Source organism: Anguilla anguilla, chromosome 11 (genome assembly GCF_013347855.1).
Source record: "Anguilla anguilla isolate fAngAng1 chromosome 11, fAngAng1.pri, whole genome shotgun sequence".
In the NCBI taxonomy this organism is placed as follows: Eukaryota; Metazoa; Chordata; class Actinopteri; order Anguilliformes; family Anguillidae; genus Anguilla; species Anguilla anguilla.
Window position 1 is genome coordinate 28,867,681 of NC_049211.1, and position 26,974 is coordinate 28,894,654.

Sequence of the window (26,974 nt, forward strand, 5' to 3'; positions counted from 1 at the left end):
TTGGAGTTACTTGGGATTTTAAAAAGACACAATTTACATTTGCCCATCCCTGAACACACATGTGTCTGGGTGCGACTGAATCTTGAGTACAGCTGGTGAAACATTAAATCTGTAAGTCTGTAGGTCTCATTGCAGGCCAGACTCACACCGCAAAGTCTTTGGCTGCATGTACAGAATTTTGAATCACATGCTGGATCGATTCAGCCCGGTTTGTTGTTGGTTGGTGAGGGAGACGCAGGGAAGTACGCGCTTTCTGAAGATGATCCAGGTGTGAGGGAGAGGTTGTTAGCGGGAAATTGATGTCTTACAGCCACACGTTCGTTTTCTGAGACACAGATTCATCAGTGCTTAATTAAGCGGCTGACGAGTCCCTCAGCATTACGAAGATGGGCTCCCCGGTCAATAAGTCACTTCGCCCGTCTTTTCAACGCCAGGTGATCCCTGGGAAATTCTGGCCTTGGAGGTGGGGCAGACGTCACAATCTGTGACAGCAGCTACAAAAGGTCACATTTCCATGATGGAGCATTGCAATGTGAGGTGAAACTCAAACCTGTATTGTCATGAATCGTACAAGACTGAAATGGTTCAAATAGAAAACTTTAAAGGGATATGCACTTTTTCCAAGTGACATCATCAACGCATCGCCATTTTGCTTAATTTTTGCAGTCACCTTGCACTTGGGACATGTGTTTTGTGAAAAATGTGGTTTGTGTTTACTCAGTTTCCCTGTCTTATGTTACAAAATTATTTCAGATCTTTACAGAAAATGTAAGACAAATATGCATTAATAGGGGAAATCAGGAAGGGAGAAAGTACTTGTCCATGGTACTGTAGCCTGGAAACATTAGGGAGGCTGTTGGCAGAGGCAGTTGGTAGAGTTGGTAGTGCTGTTAACAAATTCAGATAGGTGGCTTTATTATTATTATTTTATCCAATGTATGTTAGTATTAATATAGCTGAATAGCTAGCTAGTTGATCTACTGGTGTGTTTGCTATGTCTTATATTAACTACCTAACAAATAAGCTATCTAGCTAACATTATATTCACAATCAAAATTAGGTCTAAAAAAAAAAAATTCTTCATGTTTTGCAAGGAGCAAGGCTCCTCTGAAAGAGACCTGCTCTGAGTGGGACTTCCCTGCATAGTTAATAAAGGGAGGTTTAGGTCAGTGGACGGTGGAATGATATTAAAATCTGTCAACAGTCCAATTAGCCTTACTATATTATGAATATGCAACGAAAGACAGTTGACCAGGCAGAATCCAGAACCAGAACTAACAACTTTATGAGAGAATACATGATGATACATGATTGCCAATTAGTGAGCTCCAGTCAGGACAGCCAAGTCACTATCTATCTTCACACACAGTGAAAACTCACCTGTTTACACTGCATATTGGTTCAACAAATCCTGAACCTTGATAGCTGAGGATGTATTATGGATAGGCACCATCTTTGCTCTTAGCCTAACCTTGTATCCCGTTTTTGGAAATTTATCTGATTAGAGATCAACAGCATCTGCTAAATGACAATGCAAATACATGAGTGGTTTTATGTGGCTTGCTAGACACTGTTTTGAGCATTTTAATATTATCAATCTGCAGCATTGACAAAAATACATAATTGCATCTGATGCAGATACGTTCATGTCAAGTTACAGAATACATCAAGGCTTTCCTTTTCGTTAATGCTATGAACCTTTCAAGGCCAGAGTTTCAAGGCCGGCCATTGCCTAGATCGATCCCCTTTCTCTGAATGGGAATTCTTCTCCTCCATATTGTCCCTGTCTGTATCACACAGGCAGCAGCCCAACACTAATGAATCAGGGCTTTCAGATATCTGTGGGCCCCCACATATGGCTCTTGGTTCCTGCAAGGGAAGCTCACGTCGCTAAGCAACAGCAATGTAATCAGTTGAGTCTGTTAGTACCTGATCCAAACCATTGGAGCCATGCATAGTCTTTCATCAACAGAGGTACCATATATTCCAGTGTTTCTTGTGTTTTTTCCAAAATATAGCAGTGGATATTACAACCATTGTCCATCACTAAAATGTCAAATTCAGTGAAAAATACTTCTGCATGAATGAATGTAATCCAACTGAGGACTGGGGTGGGGAAAAGTACATTTTAAGTGGAAATGTGACACCTGTGCTTTGGTAGAACGTTTTGGAAGTACATATATACTGGAGAAAGCAAAAAATGATGAGACAGTCATAACACAGACGGGGGTGAGAATATCCCCCAAATCATTTGCGGGAACATCATTCAGCTACACTACACTTTTTACACAACAGGACCCTCTTTATATTTAAGACCTACAGTATGTCAATAGATAAGCACACTGACATTTGGAAGGAAACTGAATGAGTCAGTGTCCTTTACTTGAAATGAAAGAGCAAGACCAGAAACAGCAAGATATTAAATACATGTATACAGTATGACTTTTTCTCTTTTAAAAATGGGTTACTGCCATTTTCGGTATTATTCAAATTGATTTCTTAACCTTAAACATCTTCATAAGGTTCAAAACTACAGTTAGAGTGTGTTTTGAAATGAACTAAATCAAATATCTTCCGAATGGAATTCAATTATACTGTTCCCCCACTTACGATTTATACAGCTCACATTTTTACATATTATCAATTTATACAGCTGGATCTTTACTAAACCAATTCAACTTAGATGCCATGGTTTTCCCATCAGGGATGTGAAGTGTCAGCCTCTACATTAGAAGCCAAGTTCCTCGGACACGCCACACTGCTGCCCAGTGAACGGAAAGCAGAATTTAATGATGCGACTCTCCCTGAATATTAGCTACTTACTGTGATGCCTGGATGAGGTTTCATGTCTGGAGGCAAAGAGCTTGATTACGCATTCAAAATGGAATGATGAAATGGGACAGCCTGCCTTGTTCATCATAAACAGGAGGAAAATCTGTCAATTTTGTTTTGTTTCTTTTTTCTAATCAAAGACATTGGAGATTTCAAAGGGATGATTCCAGTGCATAGCAATTTTACTAGTCTTACTAGTACCACAATAGTGTTCTAAGGGCAGGGGTAAATTTGGGATTTTGGAGGTGGGGGAGGCCTAACTCTACAGTACGTATATATAACATTAAATATTTTGTTGCATGTGGATGGGACGACATTTTACAAATGCTACTAGTTACGATTACTCCAAGAGAAATGTATACATTTATCTCCACATCGTAAATTTGAATATTTTCCATGCAAATATGCAGAATGTGTGATATTATCCCATTTTATGTACAATAAGATTACAATAAAGCATTCCACCATCAGAAAAATGTTGCCAATGTTCTAGCTTCATGGTATACCAGGGAAACAAACATAACATGACTGAGCTCATGCTACAGTATGTTAAATGTCCACATTAGAGAACAGCGCAAACCTCTTGAAAGACACTCAATTTAATTGTGAGTGGTATGAATTATAACAAAGGCCACTATGAGCCACTACGCTAACACCGTCCAGAGTACATGAACAACTGGCCTTATACTAACTATTTAGGGCCCAATACAAATATACTGAGCATTATTATCAAAGGCTAACAGTTGTCTCTAACAACCAATGTGAATACAACCATATCAAAAATATGACAACGCAAATAATTAAAACGTTACAAGCAGTAATATGCATCTTCGCTGTGTTCGTGTGTATTCTGGCTAGACTTCATCATTTAAGCATTTTAGCTAGGTTATTGACAAAACATTCAAATTTTATGGGTGCTTGTGTGACATTTCTCATCTAAAAATAAAAGATTATAACCGGTGAGCTGGGTTGGGATATCAGCAGTAAGGGCAAAGAGAAGAACCCAGCTGCAGCCTAGAGCTCCTGAATTTTACTGCCACAACCCATAGCACATGCCTTCATTACAGGGCAGAGAGACCTAATAAATATTAGTGTTTCAGCATGGTAATACTGGGAGCATCCTCTTGCTATGGGAGGCTGGCAGATCTGTGGTTGAGGGTGTCCAAGCCTGCAGTAACTCCTACTTCCTTTTGTGTGTGTGTTGCACATTGAGGAGAAGGGAATACTGGTGCGCAGAGTCGGGTGGCAAGTATCTTCAAAATAATTTGGTCTCGTCAAGATTGAGGACGACCCCAACGCTGGAAGAAATTGAACCGTACTTCTGGTCTAGGTAGCCATTTTGTGAAATAGGCCCATTCAAGGCAAAGAAAGAACAGAGGCATTCCGTGTGGTTTAAGCCATTGTTGCTACAGTGACAAACACAAGGTACCTTCAGGTATTTGAGTCACAAACTGGAGGGTAAAGGTATTGCAGATTTCAAGAAGTTCTCTAGTTGTTTCCTACCCAGTTTTGCATGTTAGAAGAGTTGGTCAGTCCTCTGATACAACAGCAGAAAACAAACTACAGATACCGCAGACATCATGGTTGGGAAAACGGCTACTGATAATTCTGATATTTTTAATTCTGCCATTCATAGGTAAACAAACGTTTGTCAAACTGGGGAAGTAGCTAGTGAAATGTAATAGCAGATACATGCATAATGATGCAAAATCATAATCAATGAGCAGGGCTTGTCATAACAACAAGTTTAATTATAATGTTGTGTGTGTGTTTTCAAAGTGCCGCTGCATAGACCCCAACCTTTTGTTGTTGTCTTCCACTTCAGCCCAACATCAAAGCTCTACTGCACTTCTACAAGGGCCCACCACAGCCGACAACACGCACACACCAGGCAGACTGTACCCCACAACACGCACACACCAGGCAGACTGTACCCCACAACACGCACACACCAGGCAGACTGTACCCCACAACACGCACACACCAGGCAGACTGTACCCCACAACACGCACACACCAGGCAGACTGTACCCCACAACACGCACACACCAGGCAGACTGTACCCCACAACACGCACACACCAGGCAGACTGTACCCCACAACACGCACACACCAGGCAGACTGTACCCCACAACACGCACACACCAGGCAGACTGTACCCCACAACACGCACACACCAGGCAGACTGTACCCCACAACACGCACACACCAGGCAGACTGTACCCCAATGCACCGCCCCCCACTGTAGTCGGCCGATGGTCACCTCAGTGTATTTCCAGCTTTAAATCCAATAAAGCCATGTAACTGTTATGCACATTTAATTTCAGCTTGTGTAAACAATGCGTCAAACAATAAAACTGCGACGGGTCATGTCCACATTGTTAATATTGGCCTTTTCTTTGGTGCTTAATCTCATGGTCCAGGAATTTCAGTTCCATAATAATTTTTTTCCATGAAGAAAATAAGCTTGACATTCCTGTTGAAATCCTTGAAGCATCCTGAGAATACAAGTAGTCAATCAGCCTTATTCTTTGTCGTCTGCTCATAAATGGTATATGCTTGTGGGCTGAGAAAATCAATAAATTATTATTCTGTAAGAGTGCATCTGGCGCAGATTCAATAAACATTTGTCCTTAAGTTGTTTTTTCCTCTTCAGCTTGAGCTCATTTTTATGATTGCAGAGGTCGTCAAACTGTACATTTAAAGTAAAACCTACTGCTTAAAATTTCTGTATGAAAACATAAAAATTCAAAACAAATACAGATTCAGTCTATGCCCTATTGACCTGCCTTCTGCACAATCTGTGGATGTCTAAGCAGGTTTTAAATCAGAAGTACAAATTACCAATGAGAAGTTGGAGGTTACTTAATTAGCTTAATAATGTCTTGATCTGACATTTGCCATCCAGGTCCAGAGTTATGCACCCCTGGCCTAGATCTAAGATGCAAAGCAGTTACACACCCACACGCAATCACTAAGGATCCTGACGTCGCCAATCACCACGGATGCGTGGTTAACAAATGTTTCAGTTTAGTACAATTACAAATGATTTTCACAGTACTCAAGTATCATTACAGCCAACTGACATATTATGAATGGACCAAACAAAGTGCTGTGCAATCAATCACCAGAAGGAAACAGACGTCAATACACTCCTCGGCTACCACCTGCTAATCATATAACACTAATATCTTTCTTTTTCTTTTTAATTGCCCAGGCAATTGTATATAAACAAATCTGATTAAAGATTTACATAAAGCATTCTGCAAGCAAAACCTGGACCTGTAATTCTCCTATCCAAAAATGGTATGAATAGGATGAAATTTTATCTAAACCGTATGAACAATAAAGCTTACTGAAACAACCAGGATGACCCAGTTCAGCTCACAAAGTGATTCCAGATCTGGGTCTTAAATTCAACATTTAGAAATACTGAACATAATTAGAAAAGTTCACAGACCAACATTATCATGCATTTCTTGAGCGCACCAGAGTTAGTGTCAATCCCAACAGGGTAGTCAGGAGATTAACTAAGTGCAACTGTGATACCATGCAAGGTTGAGATGCATGTCTCTCGCACAACCATTTCACAGGCCAGAATACATCGCAAAATCACTATCTGGTCAAAATTGAGCCTATATCTAAATCACATTTCAGTAGATCAAATCAGCCACTCACCTAAATTTCAAAATTCAAATCGTTGCATAAATGACATTTTGTTAAATATTGGTACTAGTTGTTCTTCTACTGACTGAAATGTGTCTTTTCTTCTTCTGTGGTTGATGCCTCTGGTCACTGGTCAGTGTGACCATCTGATGTAGTATTGCTTTAGTTTTGTACTGCTTCCTGAAACAGATGGCTCCAAAGATCCATTGATACATGTTAATGTTAATTTGGGCTTTCAATCAATAAATTTAATCAAATTTGTTAACAAAAAATCGGGTAGCACACCAATTAAAACTAAATATAATTTATTACCTAGAAATGATGGTGTCCTGTGATTGACAGACTTTAATTAATTCCCTGGGATTGATGGTCAGTGACCAGCGGTGGGTGCCTGTGACTGATGCCCTGTTACTTATGGTCTGTGATTGATACCGTTACTGACTGATGAGTGCTTGATGTCCTATTACTGACAGTCTATGACTGATGCCGTTTCTGATTGGTGTGTGATTGATGCCCAGTTACTGACAGGTGTGGGACTGACACCCTACTGATAGGTGAGTGACTGGTGCCATGTTGATGGGTGTGTGATTGACACCCTGTGTTAACGCAGACCCATCTTTGCCTGGTTTTCACAGATGCCCTGCTGCCGTAAACACATATTTCCAGGATAACTGTGGAAATCATTCCCTGCTTCTTTCTCACCGAAACAAGGGAAGGCATTTATTCAGCTCCGCCTCTTTGAAAGTTTCCATTAGCGTGTATCCAAGCAACTCCGCTCGACTGCTTCCGACCACCTAAGAACAGATGTTTGACTTCAGTCGCTCCGTTTCTCCGTGACCGCTCTGCTCGTCGTTAAGACCCGTGGCGCCGATCCAGAGGCTTCAAAGCGGCGGGAACCTTCTTGCCGCGTGTTTTCCCAGAGAAGTGAAGGCGCTGAGCCTCCCACACTCCCCTTCATCTCCGTCCTGTTTGCCTGCGCGCAGAGCTACTTCGCATTCTGCTGATCTGCCGTCCTTCCTCGGCCGTGGCCCGGCTTCGGCGTATTTTGCTAATTATAAAATGGAAAAGTGTGGAAAAACCCACACACCGGCGTAAAAGGGAAAACAATCCAAAGAGGAGGCTGCAGCAGAATTTTAATTTATTATAAATTCAAACAGCGAGCGTTTTGGTCTTAGACCTTCATCAACGTCTAAATGTGGAAAGAAGATTCAAATTATAAAATGTAAAGCACACACTCAGATAGTATTTTCACAAGCTCCCCTGAAGCTAATGAATTAGTGACAGCTAATTACAGAAAAAAGCCACAGTGTCTTCTTTTGGCCCATGACTCCATTTGACCAGTAAAGGCAGTTTAATTAGGTTTCAGTGTTTTTTTTTTTTTTTTGGATGATCACTAATTGAAAATGAAATTAATTTGCACTCATCTTCTAATTAACCCATGCCAATCATTACGAGGGCCAGGTTTACATTTAAAGGAGGCATAACAGTAGGCTAATCATGTTAAGGTGATTGTAAAGTGGCTGAAAATAGTTGAAATAAACATTAATTGATCATTACACATCAACCAAATATTCATTTAAAATAATGTCAATAACTGTAATAACACACATTCGAAATTCTTATCAGGCATAAAATCTGTATTGAAAAAAAATATCAAGACTGTACTGGCGTGGTGGGAAGCGCCCTGCACCCCCCCCCACCCCACCCCACCCCACCCCGACCCCAACTCCTCCCAAACTGTACCACCCACAAGTAATCGAACACACAAGGCTAGCCTGGCTACATCTTTCTATCGAGAATGGAGGAGGGCTTCATGGCCGCAGTAAGTGTATCAGATAACAAAACAAATTCTTATTGCGAAAAATAGCTACCTAGCATAATAGCTACAGAGAATAACAGATTTACTGGAGTTGGAGGTAGAAATTCTACTATCGCCATCTACAGTAACCAACCTGTAATTTCACTTCACTCAGCTTGGCACTCAATATCAGCCTGTCATCAAGCATTGATGAACTAGTGTTGATCACTCACCTCAGATCCGTGCTACCCCAGCCCAAACCCCCATGCCCCCTCACCGAAACTAAGCTAGCTATCCAGAAAAGGCAGCTCAGGTTGTCCATAAAAATCTGATGAAAAGAGATACAGTACAGTGGAAGCTACATCAAACATATACAGCAGAATCCACTTAATTGCATAACGGATTACCGCATAATCTGGGTATCCTCACAGAATTGCCAAATCCCAAACCATTTCCCATTCATTCCATTGTAAAGAGATTGTACATTTGCAGAAACCATTAAAACCATAAACCATATTTTGGATATTTGCATTGAATTATGCAGCACGTGTGTCCATATATAGGCTAGCACAATGCTGAGTATGCTAATGGCCAGGTCTAGGTCTGGTGGAAGTGGTAGTGGCAGAGAAAGAAGACCAGAGACACAATAAAGCTGGCACTTAAGCAAAATAAATGTAGAAATAAACACTCAGTAATATTGTCAATTACACAGTATATTGGTACATCAATTCTATCAGTGGGTCAGTTAGTCAAGTTAATTAGTCAGTCATGTTAGTAAGAGGTTCTATCTGATATTTGTGTTAAATAGCTAAATAAGGATTTCTATTTTATTAGATCAGTCAATGTCTTTTACTTTAACAGCCTATTTTAAACTTGTTTTTCTCCTAGATTTATTTCCTTTTTCAGGTGATCAGTTAAGTACTTTTTCTTTTCTTTCAGGTGAATAGGTAAGTAACTTTTTAACACTTAAACACATGTAAATGAATCCTTCTGATTAACCTTTTTCTTCCCTTAAATGTAAGATAAATATGGGACTGAAAATTCACCTCACTAATCAATACACATCGAACAAACATTTAACAATCAACAATAAAATAATTTCATCATAAAAAAAATAAAAGGAAAAATGTCATTTCAGTGGTGTATCCTTACGTTTCTGTTAACTCCGTTCAATGTACAGTCCTGTGTACAGATCTGTAGATACTGTTTACTTACCTACCGCACTGGCAGTGAGGTATCAGGTTCAAGCAGTTTAGCCTTGGGTTCCTGGGTGTAGCTCGCCATCTTGCCTTCCTCTGCTGTCGTGTCGGTCTTATCCAGCGCGCCATTTAGAGGCCGAACAACGTCTGGTTCCAGAAAAAGTTTGATCAACTCTAATATCAGCAACCATAACCTCACCTGCATAACAGGTCATACACAAATATAAACAACCATATCAATATGCAACTAAAATATCGGTATTCAGTAAAACCATACATTATGTAGATCGGAATGGCGTCATGACGGTATCGATAACTCTTCCTAGCCGTACCATGTCATTGAGGCTATAGCACAACATAACACGATAGAAATAAATTACGCCGTGAAATTATTTTCATTTATAAACGTAACCATTAACCGTTTATTTCGTGTTCTATATTCTTTTAGGCTACATATTGACCGTCTTCGTCGCCACCCATGCGGTCAACTAATTAAAAGAAATAAAATCAAAACTCACAGATTCGTCTTGTGTGTTCTATGGTGTTTCATTGTTGTTTGGTTCAATGTTGTAGTCACTTCTATTACTTATTTTAGAATATATTGTTTTTTCGATCGCTTCAAAGTTTTTCATGCCGCTTGTCTTCAATACCATTACGTCTGATCTACATCCATCACGTTCAGAACTGAGAAGATGCGTCTTAAAGGGATATATTCAACTTTAGTTTTTTTTTCTTCATTGAACTGAATGAATGAATTTATATGGGCATAATTTTAATAATAGTCCAAATAATTTACTATCAGTGTTACAGTAATTGTATATATTTAACCTATATATTTATTTCCTCAATATAATATTTTAACATGGGTTACACTCTGGTTAGCTATAATTCTGAAAGTTTCATGGTTTTGTGAAATGGTCAGCACTGGGTGTTTGCACTGATTGTCCCAGTGTAGCCATAGCTTTTCAAAAACGCCACCCATTTCTTCTGAATTGCATAATTTTTAGGAAACTGCAAAAATAACACCATAACTTTACCCTCAACCTCATCCTGTATGTTTCTGCTACCAGGGTGCTCTGTAGTAATTGAACTCCACCCATTCAATCTGCACATAGGAACAGATGGAAATGTGTTGACTGATATAAGTTGATATTGCTATGCAATTGATTTCCTGTTCTGTTGTTGATGCTTAATACATACCATAATAACCCCATACAGTGTAGTCTGAAGCCATTTCACGTATTTACTTTTACAGTCACTTTAACTTTTGAGCTGAATTCATAAGGTCACCAGATGGAGGGGTGCTGATAGCTTTCACAATGGGAACTTTGTGGCAGTGGAGCTGTAATCAGCCCTGCTCAGCTAGCCTAAAATTAATAAATAAAGTTTAACACTCCAATTTAACCTTGCATTTATCAAATAAGTTTGCACTGATAATGCCAACAATATAAAAAAAGTTAACATGAGGATTGAAACTTTCCTTCTTACATGAGGTGTGCACCGTTAGTCAGAAACCCATTACATCCCAATGTGAGTTTTCTCTATCCTACAATCTTCAGTAAAAGGCAGGCATCAGTATGGTGAAGTGGATTAGTGGATAGTCTTGTAAATAGAAAGGTGAGATCTTGAATCCCAAGTTTTGCAATGCCATTGCATCTTTAAGCAAGACAGTTTAACTGAAGTTGCCAGTAAAATTCCCAGCTGTAATGGTAGGCAGTGCAAATGCAATGGATGAGATTGACCACTCAGCAGATAATACTTCACACATTTCACACATATTACTGAAATTATGGAGTGATATATTCGGTCAGGTGGCTCACCCTGTTAAAACAAAGGACTCCAATAACCCTTATGGTCACTTACCTCCCTCTCTCCTTCAGCTGATGTGTGGTTAGCATTCTGGCGCAAAAAATGGCTGCCATGCATCACCCAGGTGGGTGCTACACATTGGTGGTGGCTGAGGAGAGTTTTCCCTCTCATCACTGTGAAGCGCTTTGAGTGGCATCGATTGGCCGTGATGATTCGCAGGCAGGAGAGGAGAAATTTAGGTGTGGGCAGTGCGCTTGTGCTGATGGCCCACGCACTGTGCTCCTCGGGCGCATTGACTGCGCAGCTCAGCCGGTCGACTGCAAAGCTGAGAGAGGCAGCGGCTGGCAGCGCACTCACTCTCCTTCTGGCCCTCTCCCAAACAGAGGGAGTGCGTTGCAACAAAGACGCGATGCACCCTTAAATACCCTGAAATGTTTCCTCCATTTCTTACCTTGTTTCTATTCCTTGATTCCTTCTGAACACATCACAAGGAAACCAGGAAGAGAAGGAGGGAAGGAGACAATGAAACGAGAACAGAGTAAAGTTTTCATAGGAATTCAGGAATATTTGCTCACTCCATTATCATTTTGAGCTGACATTACTCATTTGTGGATTTGAAATTGAAACCCACAGCACATATGCTTCCTAAGTCCATTACACTTGACCCCAAATTAAACTGCAAACATCGCTTTGTAGCAATTCCATGATATGGCCTAAACAATACTTAAAATGTGCTATGACAAATCAGATTTTGTTCAGAGCAGCGGTGGAGCTCTGAATCAGCTGGTGCAACACATTTCCTCCATCCAAGCTCCAGTCAGCAGATAGTTAGCAAGATAACATTGGTGTTCCAATGCTTTTAAAAGCTTACACTTGCACCCTTTTACAGCACTGATAAGTAGGCTTATGGCAAACTGTACGGTGATGTTACTCTCATGTTGTAGTTGTGCTGCGAGGTAGACAAATGAATTAGAAGTTGTACAGCACAGCTTCATAATAATTTGCTCTATAGATACTTTCTGGAATCAGAAAGCTAGTTTTAGGAGGAATTTCTTTTCCCAAAACTGGGAAACCGGCTGTAACAAGTCCCAATGAACCACACAGGCACGGAGGTATATGCTGCACATGGTTTATTACATGCACAGACCACAATACTGTCACTGTCGTTGTTGTTGCTGTTGTCGTTGTTGTCGTTGATGCTGTCCGTGTCCGTGTGCATCTGTCCTCCCCAGTCTCACTGCAGGCAGCACATATAAATGTTAGAACTAGTCACGTAACTGCCCACAGCTGCGACTGCCGGCTGGCTAAACCACTCCCCCATCTCTCCGCCTGCAGCCGGCACCACAACCATGCTGCCCCCTCATACCGCCATTGTTGAAGAAACTTACAATTCTTCCCATTTTTGTATCTTTTTCATAAATCATTGAAGTTTGCACAATCCCAGGTTGCACAAATCTACCTAATCATAACAATCAGATTAATTTGGTTGTTTTTGGATTTTTTTCCTTTGCCATCACTATTCTGTAGCCTGTAACTGCATATGTGCAAAGCGGTCAGTTGATAGATTTTCAGCAATCTCAGACAAGCTTTCACACAAGGATGAATGTCGCAAACAAAAAAAGGAACAATGGTCATTAATTTGTCACTGGGAGACAGTTAGATTGAAAGCAGGAGACGGAGAAGAGTGGCACCCTTGTCAGTTTCCGTTTGTCTGCGGCTGAAGACTTCTGCTGTGCTAAGTGCAACTGAAATATGAGCGATTGTCTGTGCCTCGAGGGCATCTCCTTTAATGTGGGCTACTTAGTTCTTGCGGCTTATCCCTGTTGACACTACTTGTCTGTTAGCTGAGATTTCTCAGAAGAGAAGTCGGGTAGCCCCTGGCAAGCACAATAAAGGTGCGATCAACGCCTGGAGATTGATTAGACGGGAGCAAAAGAACAAAAGAGACCACTCTGAATAACAGGCAGGGAGTAACGGGCGTCGTGATGGTAACCACACGACAACCGCTGCTGTTCCTTCCCCGTGTACGCGCGCACCAAGAACCAGAGGCTCTGTGGCAGTTGTAAGTTTAGGCTGCGTACTTCCGATGGCGCTTAAGAGGGTCTCATGGTGTCTCAGAGTCTGCAGGGGTGACCAAACTGACAGTCGCAATGACGTGTCACAATTTTCTCACTATGAGCCATTTCAAGAGCATGGGAGCTGTCACGTCACCCAGTAAGAGCGAACACTAGGCCTATTAATAAGATACCTATCTTAAAATATCCACGTTTGTATTATGCTGTACACAAAGTTATTTTTTAGATGCGTATGGGGGTTCATGGGGACAGTAATTAATTTGTTTGAGACAGAGAGGAGAAAAAAAGTTTTTGAAAAGGTGAAAATGTTACGTACACCCTTTGAGTCATGAGCTCAGATTTTATTTTTTTTAAAAGCCCCAAAATAAATCTAAAGTGTTTTGCTGGATTTATGGTAGATAGAGCCATATAAACACAAATTTATGTCAATAAACTTTATAGTTAAGTGAAAATATTATTTGTTGTTCATTTTAGTGCCATTTACTAGTTTGCATTCACAGTGACAGCTAGCTATTATTATCCAGAATTTACCATTCACCATTAGCCAGCAAGTTATTGTAGTTCTTGCTAGCTTTTAGCGTGAAATCCTAAAGTGAAATTTTGAAAGAATGGAGCATAAGCAAGGTATAACCCCCTTAAAATACCATAAGTTTTAGGGCAAGGGTACAACGGATGCAAGTATAGCCTCATGACATGTGGACACATCTGTATGAAATTACAGTTTAGGTTAATGGTTCTGGACTAGGATTTAGGATTAAGATTAGGGTTATGGTTAAAATTTTGGGTTATGGTTTAGAGCCGTGGGAATTATAGTTTAATTATTGGTAGTGCCACCTACCACAAAGGCTTAAGAAGATATTGATGCAGTTGTCTTGAGTTTCATAGAGTATCGATAACGCATTGATAAAAGAACACACATTTAAACTCAGAAATTGCAGTGCAAGGACACTAGAGGCCATTTTGCTGCAATTACAATTACTTGTTGCACACCTGATCTGGATAGCATTATAATGAAATTACATAACGCTGTTAATTTAATGAATAAACAAAGTTGTCCACTGTTACAATTTATTTCCCTGGAAAGTGTATTGGTTTAAACAAAGACACCATGTACTATAATCACCATACTGGTATCCAAATATGTTCCAATTTACCAGTAAACACTGTTCTTATGGAGGGATGTCTTCCCCCATCTTACCCTAACAATAATAACAAACATTATTATGAATGGTAATACATTATTATTATTATTATTGTTGTTGTTGTTGTTGTTGTTGTTGTATGGTGTTGGTTAACATGTTTAAAAAGGCAAAACTGAGCAGGATATGGCTCTCCCTCTTGTCTGTCGGCTTGTCAGCTCAAAAATGGTGCGTTGTAGCTCAACGGTTTAGAATATCTGCTTCTGTGAGAAGCAAAAGGTCACTCGACTGCAATGCCTAACCACATTATTATTCAAACGATGAGAGCAGAATGCATTATGTAAAATGAAAAATGCTATAACGGCATACCGTGTGAGGTGGGGGTTGAAACATTTTAAGTGGGAGTTCCGCTCTCGAACTCCCATTACGAGGAAAGCACGGCGGTGAGTAGGAGCAACTTCAGAAGCAGATGCGAACTTTAACCTCACAGGAAATAGGACTTGATTTAACTTTAACGGGTCCAGGTTTAAGCAGATCCAGCATCATTTATTTACAGGAATAATCGATATACAGTACGGTTCCAAGCCCTGAAAGAAGAGGCATCGCTTCGATGTAACCATCTATACTTTTTGTTTATTAACATAAACTTATTAATAGCCTACTGTCAACAGAACGCTGAAAAGATGCCCCATTGATCGCATCCATTTGGGGTTTTTTAATCGTGTTATTAGTGCATATTATAATTTTATCTTTAACCACATTGAATAATTTATGATGTAATACATGAATAGTCCAATTATTTTACACTGATATATGCCATATACTGCCAGCTGCCACTATGTATGTTTGTTCCACGGATTTAAATGAGTAGGCCATGACAACATCTCCCTCTAGTGGACACCCAGGGAGCAAAAGCCCAAATCTAGACGTCAAGAGGTGTGTAAATCTAGTTCAGAAATGTTTTGACATTAAACGGACAATTCATCTCAGGTTTTACCCGGATATAGCCAGGTTACGTACTAGTCAGATCGAAAACGTTCACTTTCCAACCAAATGTGTTTGGGTTTTAACCTGAACGATGATACATGAACGGCGTACCAGTAACGTAGTATTTGGTCAATGCCTTTTACTTGTGGTAGTGATACAATGCCACTACAATTAATTATATATTTATTGGAAGCGTAACATAATATGCATTGGCCAATTCATTGTGCATGGAATAACTACACATTGTTATAATGCTCATTTCTGTAGAGCAGTGGTTCTTAACCTGGGTTCGGTCGAACCCTAGGGGTTCGGTGAGTCGGTCTCAGGGGTTCGGTGGAGCCTCCGCCGCAGAGGTCCACCCCTCAGTCTAGTCTGCAGTTAGTTAGTTTTTTTACTAAAGAAGGGTTCGGTGAATGAGCATATGAAACTGGTGGGGTTCGGTGCCTCCAACAAGGTTAAGAACCACTGCTATAGAGTATTCTCGTTTGCTCCTGGGGAGCCTATAGCTTTCACAATATTGCCAAATTCTGGGAGAAACAAAATACAACAGATTCTAGAATGTGCTGGGATCAAGATTCCAGTCCTTGTCAGTTGTTGTAATGAAATATTTCCCGGCCCCTGTCAACAGAGTTGTTGATCACTCTCCTTCCCCCATTCATTTAAAAAACATTTTTTCTAAATTTTTCCCCAATAAATGTTTTTTCTTCTTTTTTCTTTTTTTCACCTGTGCTTGCTATTTGGGGGTTCAGTCCTGGCTTTTTTTCTCTTTCTGCTTCTCCGTAAAGCATCTTCATGACAGTTTTCCTTAAAAAGTGCTATACAAATAAATTTGACTAAATTCCCATTATCAAAATCAAGTACAATGGAAACAATAGAAGCTGGTTCCAGCTAGATGCTATCTTAAGCTGTTAGCTAGAATTACCACCAATGATTCCACTACCCATATTATCTTGGTTCTTCTAGGTTGCAGCTGATTCTTGCCATAAAGAAATAGCCTCTGTGAACGAAGTACCACGAGCAATATCATTTGGCTTAGGCATGTTCAGTATGGATAAACAAAGCAAGCCACACTAAAACAAACAAGGATTTTTGTTGCAGGTTGCAGAAAGGGCATGGTTGCAGAAATGGCAGAGAAAACTATTCCATGAATGCAGAGGCCCACAGAACGCAAATCTTGATTTACCTAAATGGGATTGTTACCTCACATGGCCAGAAGATGGCACACTACAACAACGTTAGCAAATACATATTAGCCAGCTGCTGGAAGCAGGAGCAGCGGGCTGTTCCGTCAGCGCACTTGTTAGCTCTTCTGCTTCCAAGTTTCCTGGAAGTCTGAGTGAAGGCTGTGAAAAGTGATGATATTTTAGGCGTCTTAAATTAATCACAACTTAAGACAATAGTGACTAAGTCCAAGTTTGGCTTCAGTAAGTAGCATAGCAGTTTGTGTGTTTATCCAATGATAAGTTATGGAAGGGTTGAAATCGCTTTTTTTGTGATAATGGCCTTGTTGATAAAGGCTCTGTGTTAAAGATGTAAAAAAAAAAAAATTCCCAGACAAAGTGCCACATGTATTTAACTGATGTCACCAACATATTCACTTATAGATATCATTCATAGAAATTTCCATGCATTCCATGCAATGCAACAAGTAAAATTATTTTGCGAAGACACGGACATGATGTATTTTTTTAACGAAGGTAAATGCGAGGATCATAAAAAAAAAAAAAATTTCAACATTTGAACAATGGTGCCTATTCAGTAGCACCTGTGGTCAATGAATGAAATATCTGTGACATCTGGGTTGCCAATAAATATGATTAGTCTTGTATAGTGATAGACCACCATCTTATAGTTCTTTACAAAAGCCAGTTGTCATGGATACATCAGCATGTGTACGTACACACACACTTTGTTGTTTTTGGAAACGAAAGGCTCAGTCAGCTCTACAGATTCACAGTCACCATAGCATGTGAGAAATATGGCTTTGGAACGGCCCATTCCTTTTAGATAAAAGCGGGCATGGTGATTCAAATGAGGTCATTTAACCTCTTAGCTCATTTAAACACTCATTTAAACTGTCAATTAAAATGCAACTTCCTCCATTTTATGCCCTGGGACCTTATCTGTTTTAATGCCATACCTCCTCCCGAAGATGCCCCGGACATTTTTGATCAGGCATCCAGAACAGACTGGGTGGCAGCCGGCACTGGAAGATCTAAAGCTATGACCACTCTACCCACATCCTCTGAAGACTGATGAGCAGTGAGTCATGGATTAGCTTCTGTGGCTTTTCACAATTTATGAAAGGCAGTGAGGAGATGAATAAAGCTTGACAACTGTTATTTTACTTTTACTAAAGTAACAGAAATCCAATTTTTCGTGTTTTCATTTTCTGAAGCTGAGTCGTAAAAGGCTACTTTTCAATAGAAAAATAATGTACAGGTTACTCTTCAGTTACTTGTTTCTATAATACAAGTAAAAACAAAATAACAGTGAAACAATATTATGGGTGGAGATTATACTGATTATACTACAAATAGTTTATCTCAATCTTGGTGGAAAACATTCTCACACAATTTGACTTCAGTGACATAAATAATTGACTTTACACGACACGTCAAGTGTGTACCTCTGCTGAAGAAAGTCTGCCCAGAAAATGCTCAGGAAACTGACTAACGTCTCTGAGAGACTGATGTTGTTCTTTCGACGCCGTGTCTGCTCACAAACAATCGCAACGTTATTCAACACCAACAAACCATTACTGTTGCATTTTTTTCCCCTGAGTAGTATTCGCAAGAAACCAGTGGCAATCTCGGGTTATGCTTCAGATGGCAAGCAGCAAACACTCAAATGAGACGCTTAAGCAACGGGTTGTAGCTCGAAAAAGTGTTTCCCCAGCAAAGTCCGGAGCGCGGTTAAGTGGAAGCTCTCCTCTTTCGCACAGTGTCCGTTTCACCAGCTCTCCATCGAGTTTGGCCTCAGTGTAAACAGTTTCTCTAGACATCCTGTGGAAACCAGAGCCACTTCACTCATGTCTGACAGCGGGTTGCCAGCACCTCTGAAACCCTCTTTTCCACCTTATTACCGTACAACTACTGGCTATACAGGATTATTAAAAAGGCAATTAACTCATGCAGTCATGCAGAATAAAGAATCGGCGCACTCAAACACCCATTATGGACAAACACATGGCTAGCTCATTGTGCATTTAGCATCCACTTCTCTTTGTCAAAGCTAATCTGAAGCAGATTTCTCACTGACACAGTGAATGAACCACTCTGGAGTTTTACTGAAATCGGTTTTGCACAGAGATGGATTGTCACAGTATTACACATATTTACACTTGACGCTTGTTTAAAATATCATTGTCCCTGCAGCACTCCCAAAATATTTGCAGATTTTGGAAAGGAGATTTCTCAGTCAGGCTTCTCATTTGCTATTAAGCAAACGCATGTTTTAGAAAGTGAGATAAGCAGAAAGAAAAGAGGAGGGAGAAATTAAATGATTGCAGAGACGATTTGTACTGAGCAGTAATTCTCCACTCTGATTTATAAAATATAATGTGGGCATTCATGGGAGTATGACTAAGCATAAAAGTTTGGCAGAAAGTACAGTCTCAAAGCAACATGTCTCATAGTTTGGATATTGTTGAAGGAACTAAGAATTGCCTGGAATGGGAAAACAGCATAGATGTTATTTAAAATAAATTAAATCTGTACCAGAATTCTGGGTCAGAGATGGAAGGGAGTTCTATGTTCTGTTACCATAGCAGATTTGCGTCAAGAATTTTACCCTGGTGGTGCCAATGTAGTAAAAACAGCTTTGTCTATGAAAAACAGCCTATTTCCTCTTTGTGAGAATTGTCAAGTGAATAAAACCTCCAAAGGGAATACACACCAAATATTATATAGACTGCTTTATTTGCATTTGTTGCAGCTTTTGTTTGTGTTGATCAGATTAACCTACAGGGTCCAAGTTAAACTGTGCGGTCCCTCCCTTCACTTGGGACTGTACTTCCCTCTAGGGTTTTCAACACACTTGTTCCTGGTTATGGTTATACACTTTGTTGTACGTCGCTCTGGATAAGAGCATCTGCCAAATGCCTGTAATGTAATGTAATGCAATGACCGATTGTTTGTCACCCTGCAGAGCTACAGCGCACAGGTAGTATACCTATGAACAAGTGCTTTGGCCATTTGCGAGGCTAAAAAGTACATAATTCATGTTCTTTACAGTTAAACTGCTATTGTTGTGCATGCTGGGCTGTAACATTAGTGTTAAATGCCCAGTTCCTTCTATTCAGCCCCCAGGCCCCAAATGCATATCTTGGATTATGTTGGTCAGGGAAGACACGGTGATGATTTATGGACCTGGGACCTATATTCCATTGATGGGAGGAACAGTAATGTACAACAGTGTATTGTACTTGGGGAAAAAACACACATTTTACAATAAAACACCTAACCTCAACACCATCAAACACCTTAGAGATGAAATGGAATGCTAACCGTGAGCCAGGCATTACCACCCAACATCAGTGCCCAACCTCACTAATGCTCTTGTGGCTGAATGAAGGTGAATCCACAGCCATGGTCCAAATTCTAGTGAAAAGCCTTCCCAGAAGAGTGGGGGCTGTTATAGCAGCAGAGGGGGGACCAACTCCATATTAATGCCCATGGTTTTGGAATGAGATGTTCAACAAGCACACATGGGTGTGTTATACGTTCAAATTAAACATTTTTTCCACCAAAGACATGTTGCACAGAGATTAATAATATTCCAATCAATGATCAAAGTTTTAAACACTACCATCTTTGTTCTTTGGCTTCAGTGGGCAGCCTGTGTGCCACATACGATTTGACTTTATTGCCCTCCCAGGAATAAAGGTCACGTGACTCACTGCATATCTGCGCAATGAGGGAGAAAAATCTTCATGTGACCAGCTTTTTCTCTCTTTTTTATAAACAGTGATGTAATATCTGAAGACTTCCTGAACACAGAGCTCATTCACAAAGTCCTCCTGCAGCCACTAAAGTTAGGCTCTAAACAAGCCATCTCCTAGCAACCGGGATTCATGACAGCCTCGTTGTTGTTATTTGTTTGAGGGAGGGGGAGGGGCAGGAGAGTGAAAGGAGCCTATGGCTTTGGCTAAAACTGATGACATTTGCTTTCTATCAGTTCTTTTATGCAACCCAGAAAGGGAAAGATATAGAAAGCAAATGTCTCTATCTGCAACCTCGCCCCCCAACCAAGGCACAGGGGAGAGCAATGACTCACTAATTGCTGACGTATGCCAAGGTCTGTTTTCTTAAACACGAAAGCCATGTGCGGTCCAAACAGTGAACGGACTCCGCTGTATGAACGACATGCTGCGTGCCAATGCAGGGGTCAGTGCACCAAGTCAACGCCCCAAAGTCTGACCATCACAAACAGCAGTTGGCATGGAAACATGGCACATATAGCATGCTAAACACTGCATTAGCCACACGCTGAAAGCTAATTGCTGTGTTGTTTCCCAAGGAGAGAGGACTCAGCGGACTCAGGCTACACAGATCAGGGGTTCAATCTAATCACTTATTTTATCCATCCATGTCTCCTCCATCCTCACCTGACCTGGAAATCGATCGAGATCCACCATCTTTAAGGACATTCCAGTATGTTAAATGCTCCTTGCAGGAGTGGGTCAGGCCACCGGAGAATGCTTCAGCAAGGATCCACAAGTGCATCCTTTGTTTTTTTTATTATGTAGCTCATCTGATCCTTCTAATTTACAGGAAAATGGGTGGAATAAGGCCAAACATGGGAAAATATCCCTATATATTTGCTTCAACATGGCATAATATAATTTGCCTAGATGGAAATGCATATTTTCTTTTCGGAAATAACCATTTTTTGGATCAGTATTTATTTGTGACTTTCAATCATAATGCAAACATGCAGGATAAAAATGTAATGAAACTGGACTAGGCAATCAAGCAACTTGCTGCGAAATATCCGAGATGCAAAAACAGCATGCTGGACCAGTGCTTGCCTTGCATTTTAACAGGTGCAATATTTATGAATGACAGAGACCATTTTGTTTATAATGTAATGCAACAAAAATAAATCAATAATCCACATTTTTGATTTTTTCCAATTTATTGCTAAATTTATAGATACAAGTTTTGTTTCTGGAAAAACAGCAACATAGCAACAAGAACAATGGTAAGTGTAAAAAGCAATACATAAACTTTGAAGAAAATAATGAGTTAAGATCCTTGCATGTTATTTGGTAAAAAAAAAAAAAAAACTAAAACAAAAAGCATGATCCCTTTTCATTTGAGCAACATATCACTAATACTTTCATAATATATTAATATTACAGTAGTAGAGTACAATGTTTCTACAGATTTATAGCTTTGGCTTTTTAATATATTAATATGGCCTTGGGTTATCAAAAGGATGGCAGATAACAACTGATGCAGTTCATAATATCAAAATCAAATAATATCGAATATTTCTTCTACTTTTAAAAAAGGGACAGGAATGTTTTTATTTTTTATTTTTTACAAGATTAAGCAGTTGTCTATTTACAGTAAGGGGAAATACATTTTGAAAACGGTCTACATTCAGCCTGGGGTTGAAATATTAAAGTCAATGCTGTATACATTGTGGCAGTAACTCAAAGGAAAGACACTATTTGTTTTTAATCAAGGACTTTGAGATGCACATGTATTTTTCAAACTGCCAGTTTACAATGCACTTCCAAATATAAAAAACCATTAATGCAGGAGATTGAAAAATTGGAATCCTTGACTTCAGTCTCTTGATATAGGCGAGAGCTTGATAATAATCAATCTAATAAACAAAGGTACAGCCACACTTAAAAAGGAAAAAAAATGTTTCTCAGATAAGATTAAAAATGATATATATAATTTATATACAACCAATATATTATAGAAAGTGTACTTTAGAAAGAATGAAAATACCTGCTTCCAAACAATTTCAGCAGATTTTAAAACCTTATTCAAATTTACTTGTGTTCTACCAACCAAAAGTCTCGGACCTCATTGCATAAGGCTATAGTATCATGAAGGCGTTAACATTGTATCCATATATCAAAATCAACTGACAGTGCAAAGGACATCATTACCTGGAAATATGGTGGTAATAACACCATATATTCAGAACAGCAAACTAATTGGCACAGGAAATTTAGAAAGTATTAGCATACAAATGCATTTATTACACACAGGCAACACTGTACATATTTAGACGAATTAAATTTAATCGGTTAAAGGCAAAGAGTCAGCGGAAACTAGGCTACCAGTTATCACTATTATTCCAGTTATGATTGTCATCGGGGTAAAATATTTATGTTTTTATAGAAAACCGCACGTCTTCCTCTGGGCCGTTTTCAAGAGTCATTTTTGGGTGCAAAGCTGTTTCACTGGTAAGCTAAACCATCTCAACTTAAACCTGGTCAAGGCGGATCTCGCTGGCTTTTGTTCTAGCCAGGCTGAACACCCAATTAAACGGACCATCAGAGCCGGCCCTAGGGTTTCGGTGGCCCTAAACAAGAAAACTGTTGTGGTCCCAAAGTGCCCCAACAGAAATCAATAAATCACATTTATTTAAAAAATTGAAATGTGTGGCCCAGGGATGTTCGTGGCCCTAAACGACTGCATAGTGTCTATGCCAGCGAGCGGCTCCGCTGACCATAGCCTTGATTGAGCCAATGTAGGATTCACTCCTAGTGGTTTACAGAGAGCCGACAAACCTGCTGCTGAGCACCACCAAGAAAAGGAAAGGAAATCAGATATTCACCGAGCGCAAAAAGGGCCAATACCCATGCTTCGTAAAAACACACTTATGAATTTGGGTTACAAACTGAGAATTAGCAGTCAGATTTTTTTTTTCTACGATCACCTAATAAAAGCAAAGGACGGATAAAGTTGTCCTGAACATTGATATGAGGCCTTAGCGAGCCAAACTGCAGCACGTAAGAATTTTATGATACACATCGCACTAGTTACAAGAAGGCAAAACAGCCACGCACAGACTTGAGAAAGACATTATTCAGGAGCAATGTTTGAAACAATATTAAAAAATAAATTAAGATTTTTTTTTATAAAAACGTATTACAATCTTTGGTAGTCCTCTTTCTTCAAAACTAATCTTCAACAGCTCATCATAAATGTTCTTAAAATCTAAATAAAAAGTAATGCATTCAATGCATGATAAGGAAAAAATTCAAAAGCCATTCAAAAGAGCAAACATGGTAGATATTCACGATAAAGCAATTTAACAAAATATGGTTCCGTCTTATTAAAGCACTATATATTTTTGGTATTCATTTTGCACTTGTTAGAAACGATATATAATTTGTCATGATATAACATGACCACAAGGTAGCAGGATTGCTGCTAGATACTGTACAACCAACACAACATATTTAACAATTCTCAGCATCAATTTGCCGTTAGAAACAGGAATGTGGAGTGTGATTAGGAAATGAGCTAATCTACGTTGGAAAGTTTGGTTATCTAATTCCCGCGACAGTTCTGTGTCGCTCCAGTTAATTGGAAAGGTAGGTCTCCAAACAGAAGGATCTGGCGAGCCAATCAGAAGCATCTTCAGATCCAACTGCATACCCTGCCAAACCGTAGTCCTCTCCTACTGCCAGTGCAACATTGCAATCAATACACAACAGCGTCGCAGTGACACCGAAAGAATGCTGCGCTTTAGCTGGGGAGACCGACTACAATCACAATGTCTAAGATGTCAAAGCTGAGGCAACTGAGATAATCCAAGGACACTGGACGTTTCATTTAAGCATAAATCAAATGTACACCTGAGCTTAAAACTATTTGTGGGCCATGGAACACTCTCCTCGTAACAGATATCTACAGGGACAGGTTTCATACGTTGAATCTGAATTATTGCAGTTCAATGGTGCAATTGTAATGAGCTAACCCCTTAAGAACCTCATGCCAATTTAGCGCACGTCTGCAATTCAATACCCTACATATAATGCTAAAGTGTAAACAAAAAATGGCAAAGGTTTACTCCTGCCATCTCTCCTTGCTGAATGTTGCTGAAGAAAAGCTTGAAGTATTTATTTTTTTCTGCTTGTCAGAGCGCTTTATGAAAACATAATAGGAAAAACAAAATCAGCTTGACCCTTTCACACGCCATAAATGTCCCAGAGTATTTAGCAAGCACTAAACGAGGCATAACCAAACTAAATCCCATACAATGCGAAGCCACATCAATTCCATGGCAGGGACAAAAAACCATCAATAGGCCTACACCTGCAGTAACTTGACTTGCTCAGCGATAAAAGAATTTTGACCTTTATGACAGTCAATTCGCTGAGTAATATGCAGCGTGCGGAGTACGATGGCGAAGCTTTTCCCCTCAACAATTCCCCTAGCCTGCATTTCCGAGCTGGTAATCAGGGCCCTGAGTGGGTCGATTATCTACTTAGCTCTTCTTCACTCAGTCCATTAACAACAGTGTTCATCCGCACGTCAGATTCTTTTAACTCCATTTCACAAAAGTTATGGCTGAGGTCTCTGACATTTCAGCCAGGCCACGATTCAGTGTTTATTTTTCATCATGTCATCGTGTCATGCTCCCTTAACAGTAAGCTCAACTGGATAGCTTCTTGTGTCAGAATCATTATTCTCTCAACTAGCTGATGAATTTGAAAAGTTAAGAACTATAGCAGGACAAAAGTATGCATCTCAAGTCATTTTAATAGTGAATATTAATGAAACTGCATTATGATATAGCTGAGGGGGCCATGAGCATTTGACAAAAACAATGGGAGTGGAATCATCATGATCAGAAAATTGTATGTCATGTCTTAAAGGGGAGGGTTGGTGATTAAATGGGTAATAAACACTAAATCCCATTTTGTTGAGTATCACATCTGCATTTGATACATCACATTAGTCCGACTGTAAAAAAAACTAAAAATAAAAAATAAAATAAAAACTAATTAAGCCCTGCCACTGCATTTAGTGCAAAACAAGAGTCATGCACTGCCACCCAAAGGGTGAAGAGTTTCGTTTGGTATCGCCTGGAGCCGAACACACATCCGTGATGTAGAAGCATGTGTGTATCTACTTAAGCAATCTAACAGCCCATCTCCACCCCTCTTCTTGACTGGTGGGTAAGTATTATGCATTCAAGTCGACTGCAAAAATTACCCAGCTGATTTCAAACCGCCTGCGGTTGAGTGACAGAGAGGACGTGCGACGATTAAAAGTAACTTGCTTTTCTTTTTTTGACAGGCCTGTTTATGATACATTCTGGTTCTATTGCCCCTCCCACCTTCCCCCTCCCCTCTGTGCTCTTAATCTTGACCAAGTGGCCAAAATTGGGTTTCGTTTCTGAAGCTCATTTCCTGGTTCAGTGACGTTGCTCACTAGCTCACTAGCACCAGTGCGGCTGGCTCTAGTATAGGTGTCTCAGCCACCTGTTTCAATGTAAGGCAATGGTAATAATACGTAAGATTTTGTGGACAAATCAGGGCCAGGTTGTGTCACTGCATCTTGCAGTGACATAAGGGTCCCCCTTTTACTGCACAGTCTCTGGCTCCAATTTGTACAACATGGTGCCGCCAAAAACTGCACTTCCACAGTTTTCACAAAGCCCATGGAAAGTCAATGGGTGATGTCACAGTGACTTGGTCCATTTTTTTTCCTTTGGTCTCAACCCCAATTAGAATCTTTTAAAACAGCGAAGTGGGCGGAGACAGGCCATGAGCTGGTGTGGCTATACACAATACACGCTGAATTCTGTTAAGCTGGCCGATGCTGTACACTTTCTTGTTTACCCCAGATAGCATGGCTTAACTGCCAAGATGGTTTTAATGAGTGATTCACCCTAAGCTCTTTCCTTTAACAAGGTAAGAAGCTTGAGAACACAGCAGTCCGACTTACAAATTCATTTCACTTGTCTGTGGCCCGCGAGTCTATTGAACAAGGCATCTTTGTGTTTGTTTTCATCACAGTTTAAAAACGGCATAAAGGCTTTGGTCCACGAGGCATCGAGGCAGAGGGGGCGTGGCTATAAAGCGAGGCAGGTGCCGAGGGGCTAGCAGGTCTTTGGCGCTTGCGGCGGAAGCTCGGGCCAAGCTGAGCGCGGCCGGAGCTGAAGAAGAGGAGGGGGCGGGTCGGGGCGGGCGGGGCGGGCGTGGCGGCTCCGAGGCTCGTCCCTTTATGTCTGGCCCTGGACGTGAACTCCGGTCAAATCCTGCCGTATGATTTCGTTAACTGTGGAACCAAAGAGAAGATACGACAGGCGTCAGAACAGGACAACGGCACGCGGCGGCAAACTGACCAGCCAGCGAAGTCGTCAACTGTCATCACACAAATGACATCCAATCATCTGGCAGATGCTCTTGTTTGCAAAACAAAATAGCCAACATAAGCCAGATCTCATTTTCCTCTTTAAATGCCCCCAGGGCATCATCTCATAT

At 40.2% G+C, this 26,974-nt stretch overlaps 1 protein-coding gene across 3 annotated transcripts in view; it reads right to left on the reverse strand.

Moving 5' to 3' along the window:
* Positions 1-790: 790 nt before the first annotated feature.
* Positions 791-26,974, reverse strand: part of nfatc2a (nuclear factor of activated T cells 2a) — a 69,288-nt gene continuing 43,104 nt past the window's right edge. Inside the window, exons 10-11 of one of the 3 annotated variants that reach the window (XM_035382683.1) lie at positions 9,511-9,641; positions 791-887 (exon numbers count right to left, since the gene is read on the reverse strand). In XM_035382683.1, coding sequence (XP_035238574.1) covers positions 9,511-9,641 — 131 coding nt within the window. In that variant the 3' untranslated portion in view covers positions 791-887. Of the gene's footprint in view, positions 888-9,510; positions 9,642-12,431; positions 12,541-21,856; positions 26,769-26,974 lie in introns of those variants that run through there. The other 2 variants (XM_035382684.1, XM_035382685.1) reach the window with 2 other exon arrangements.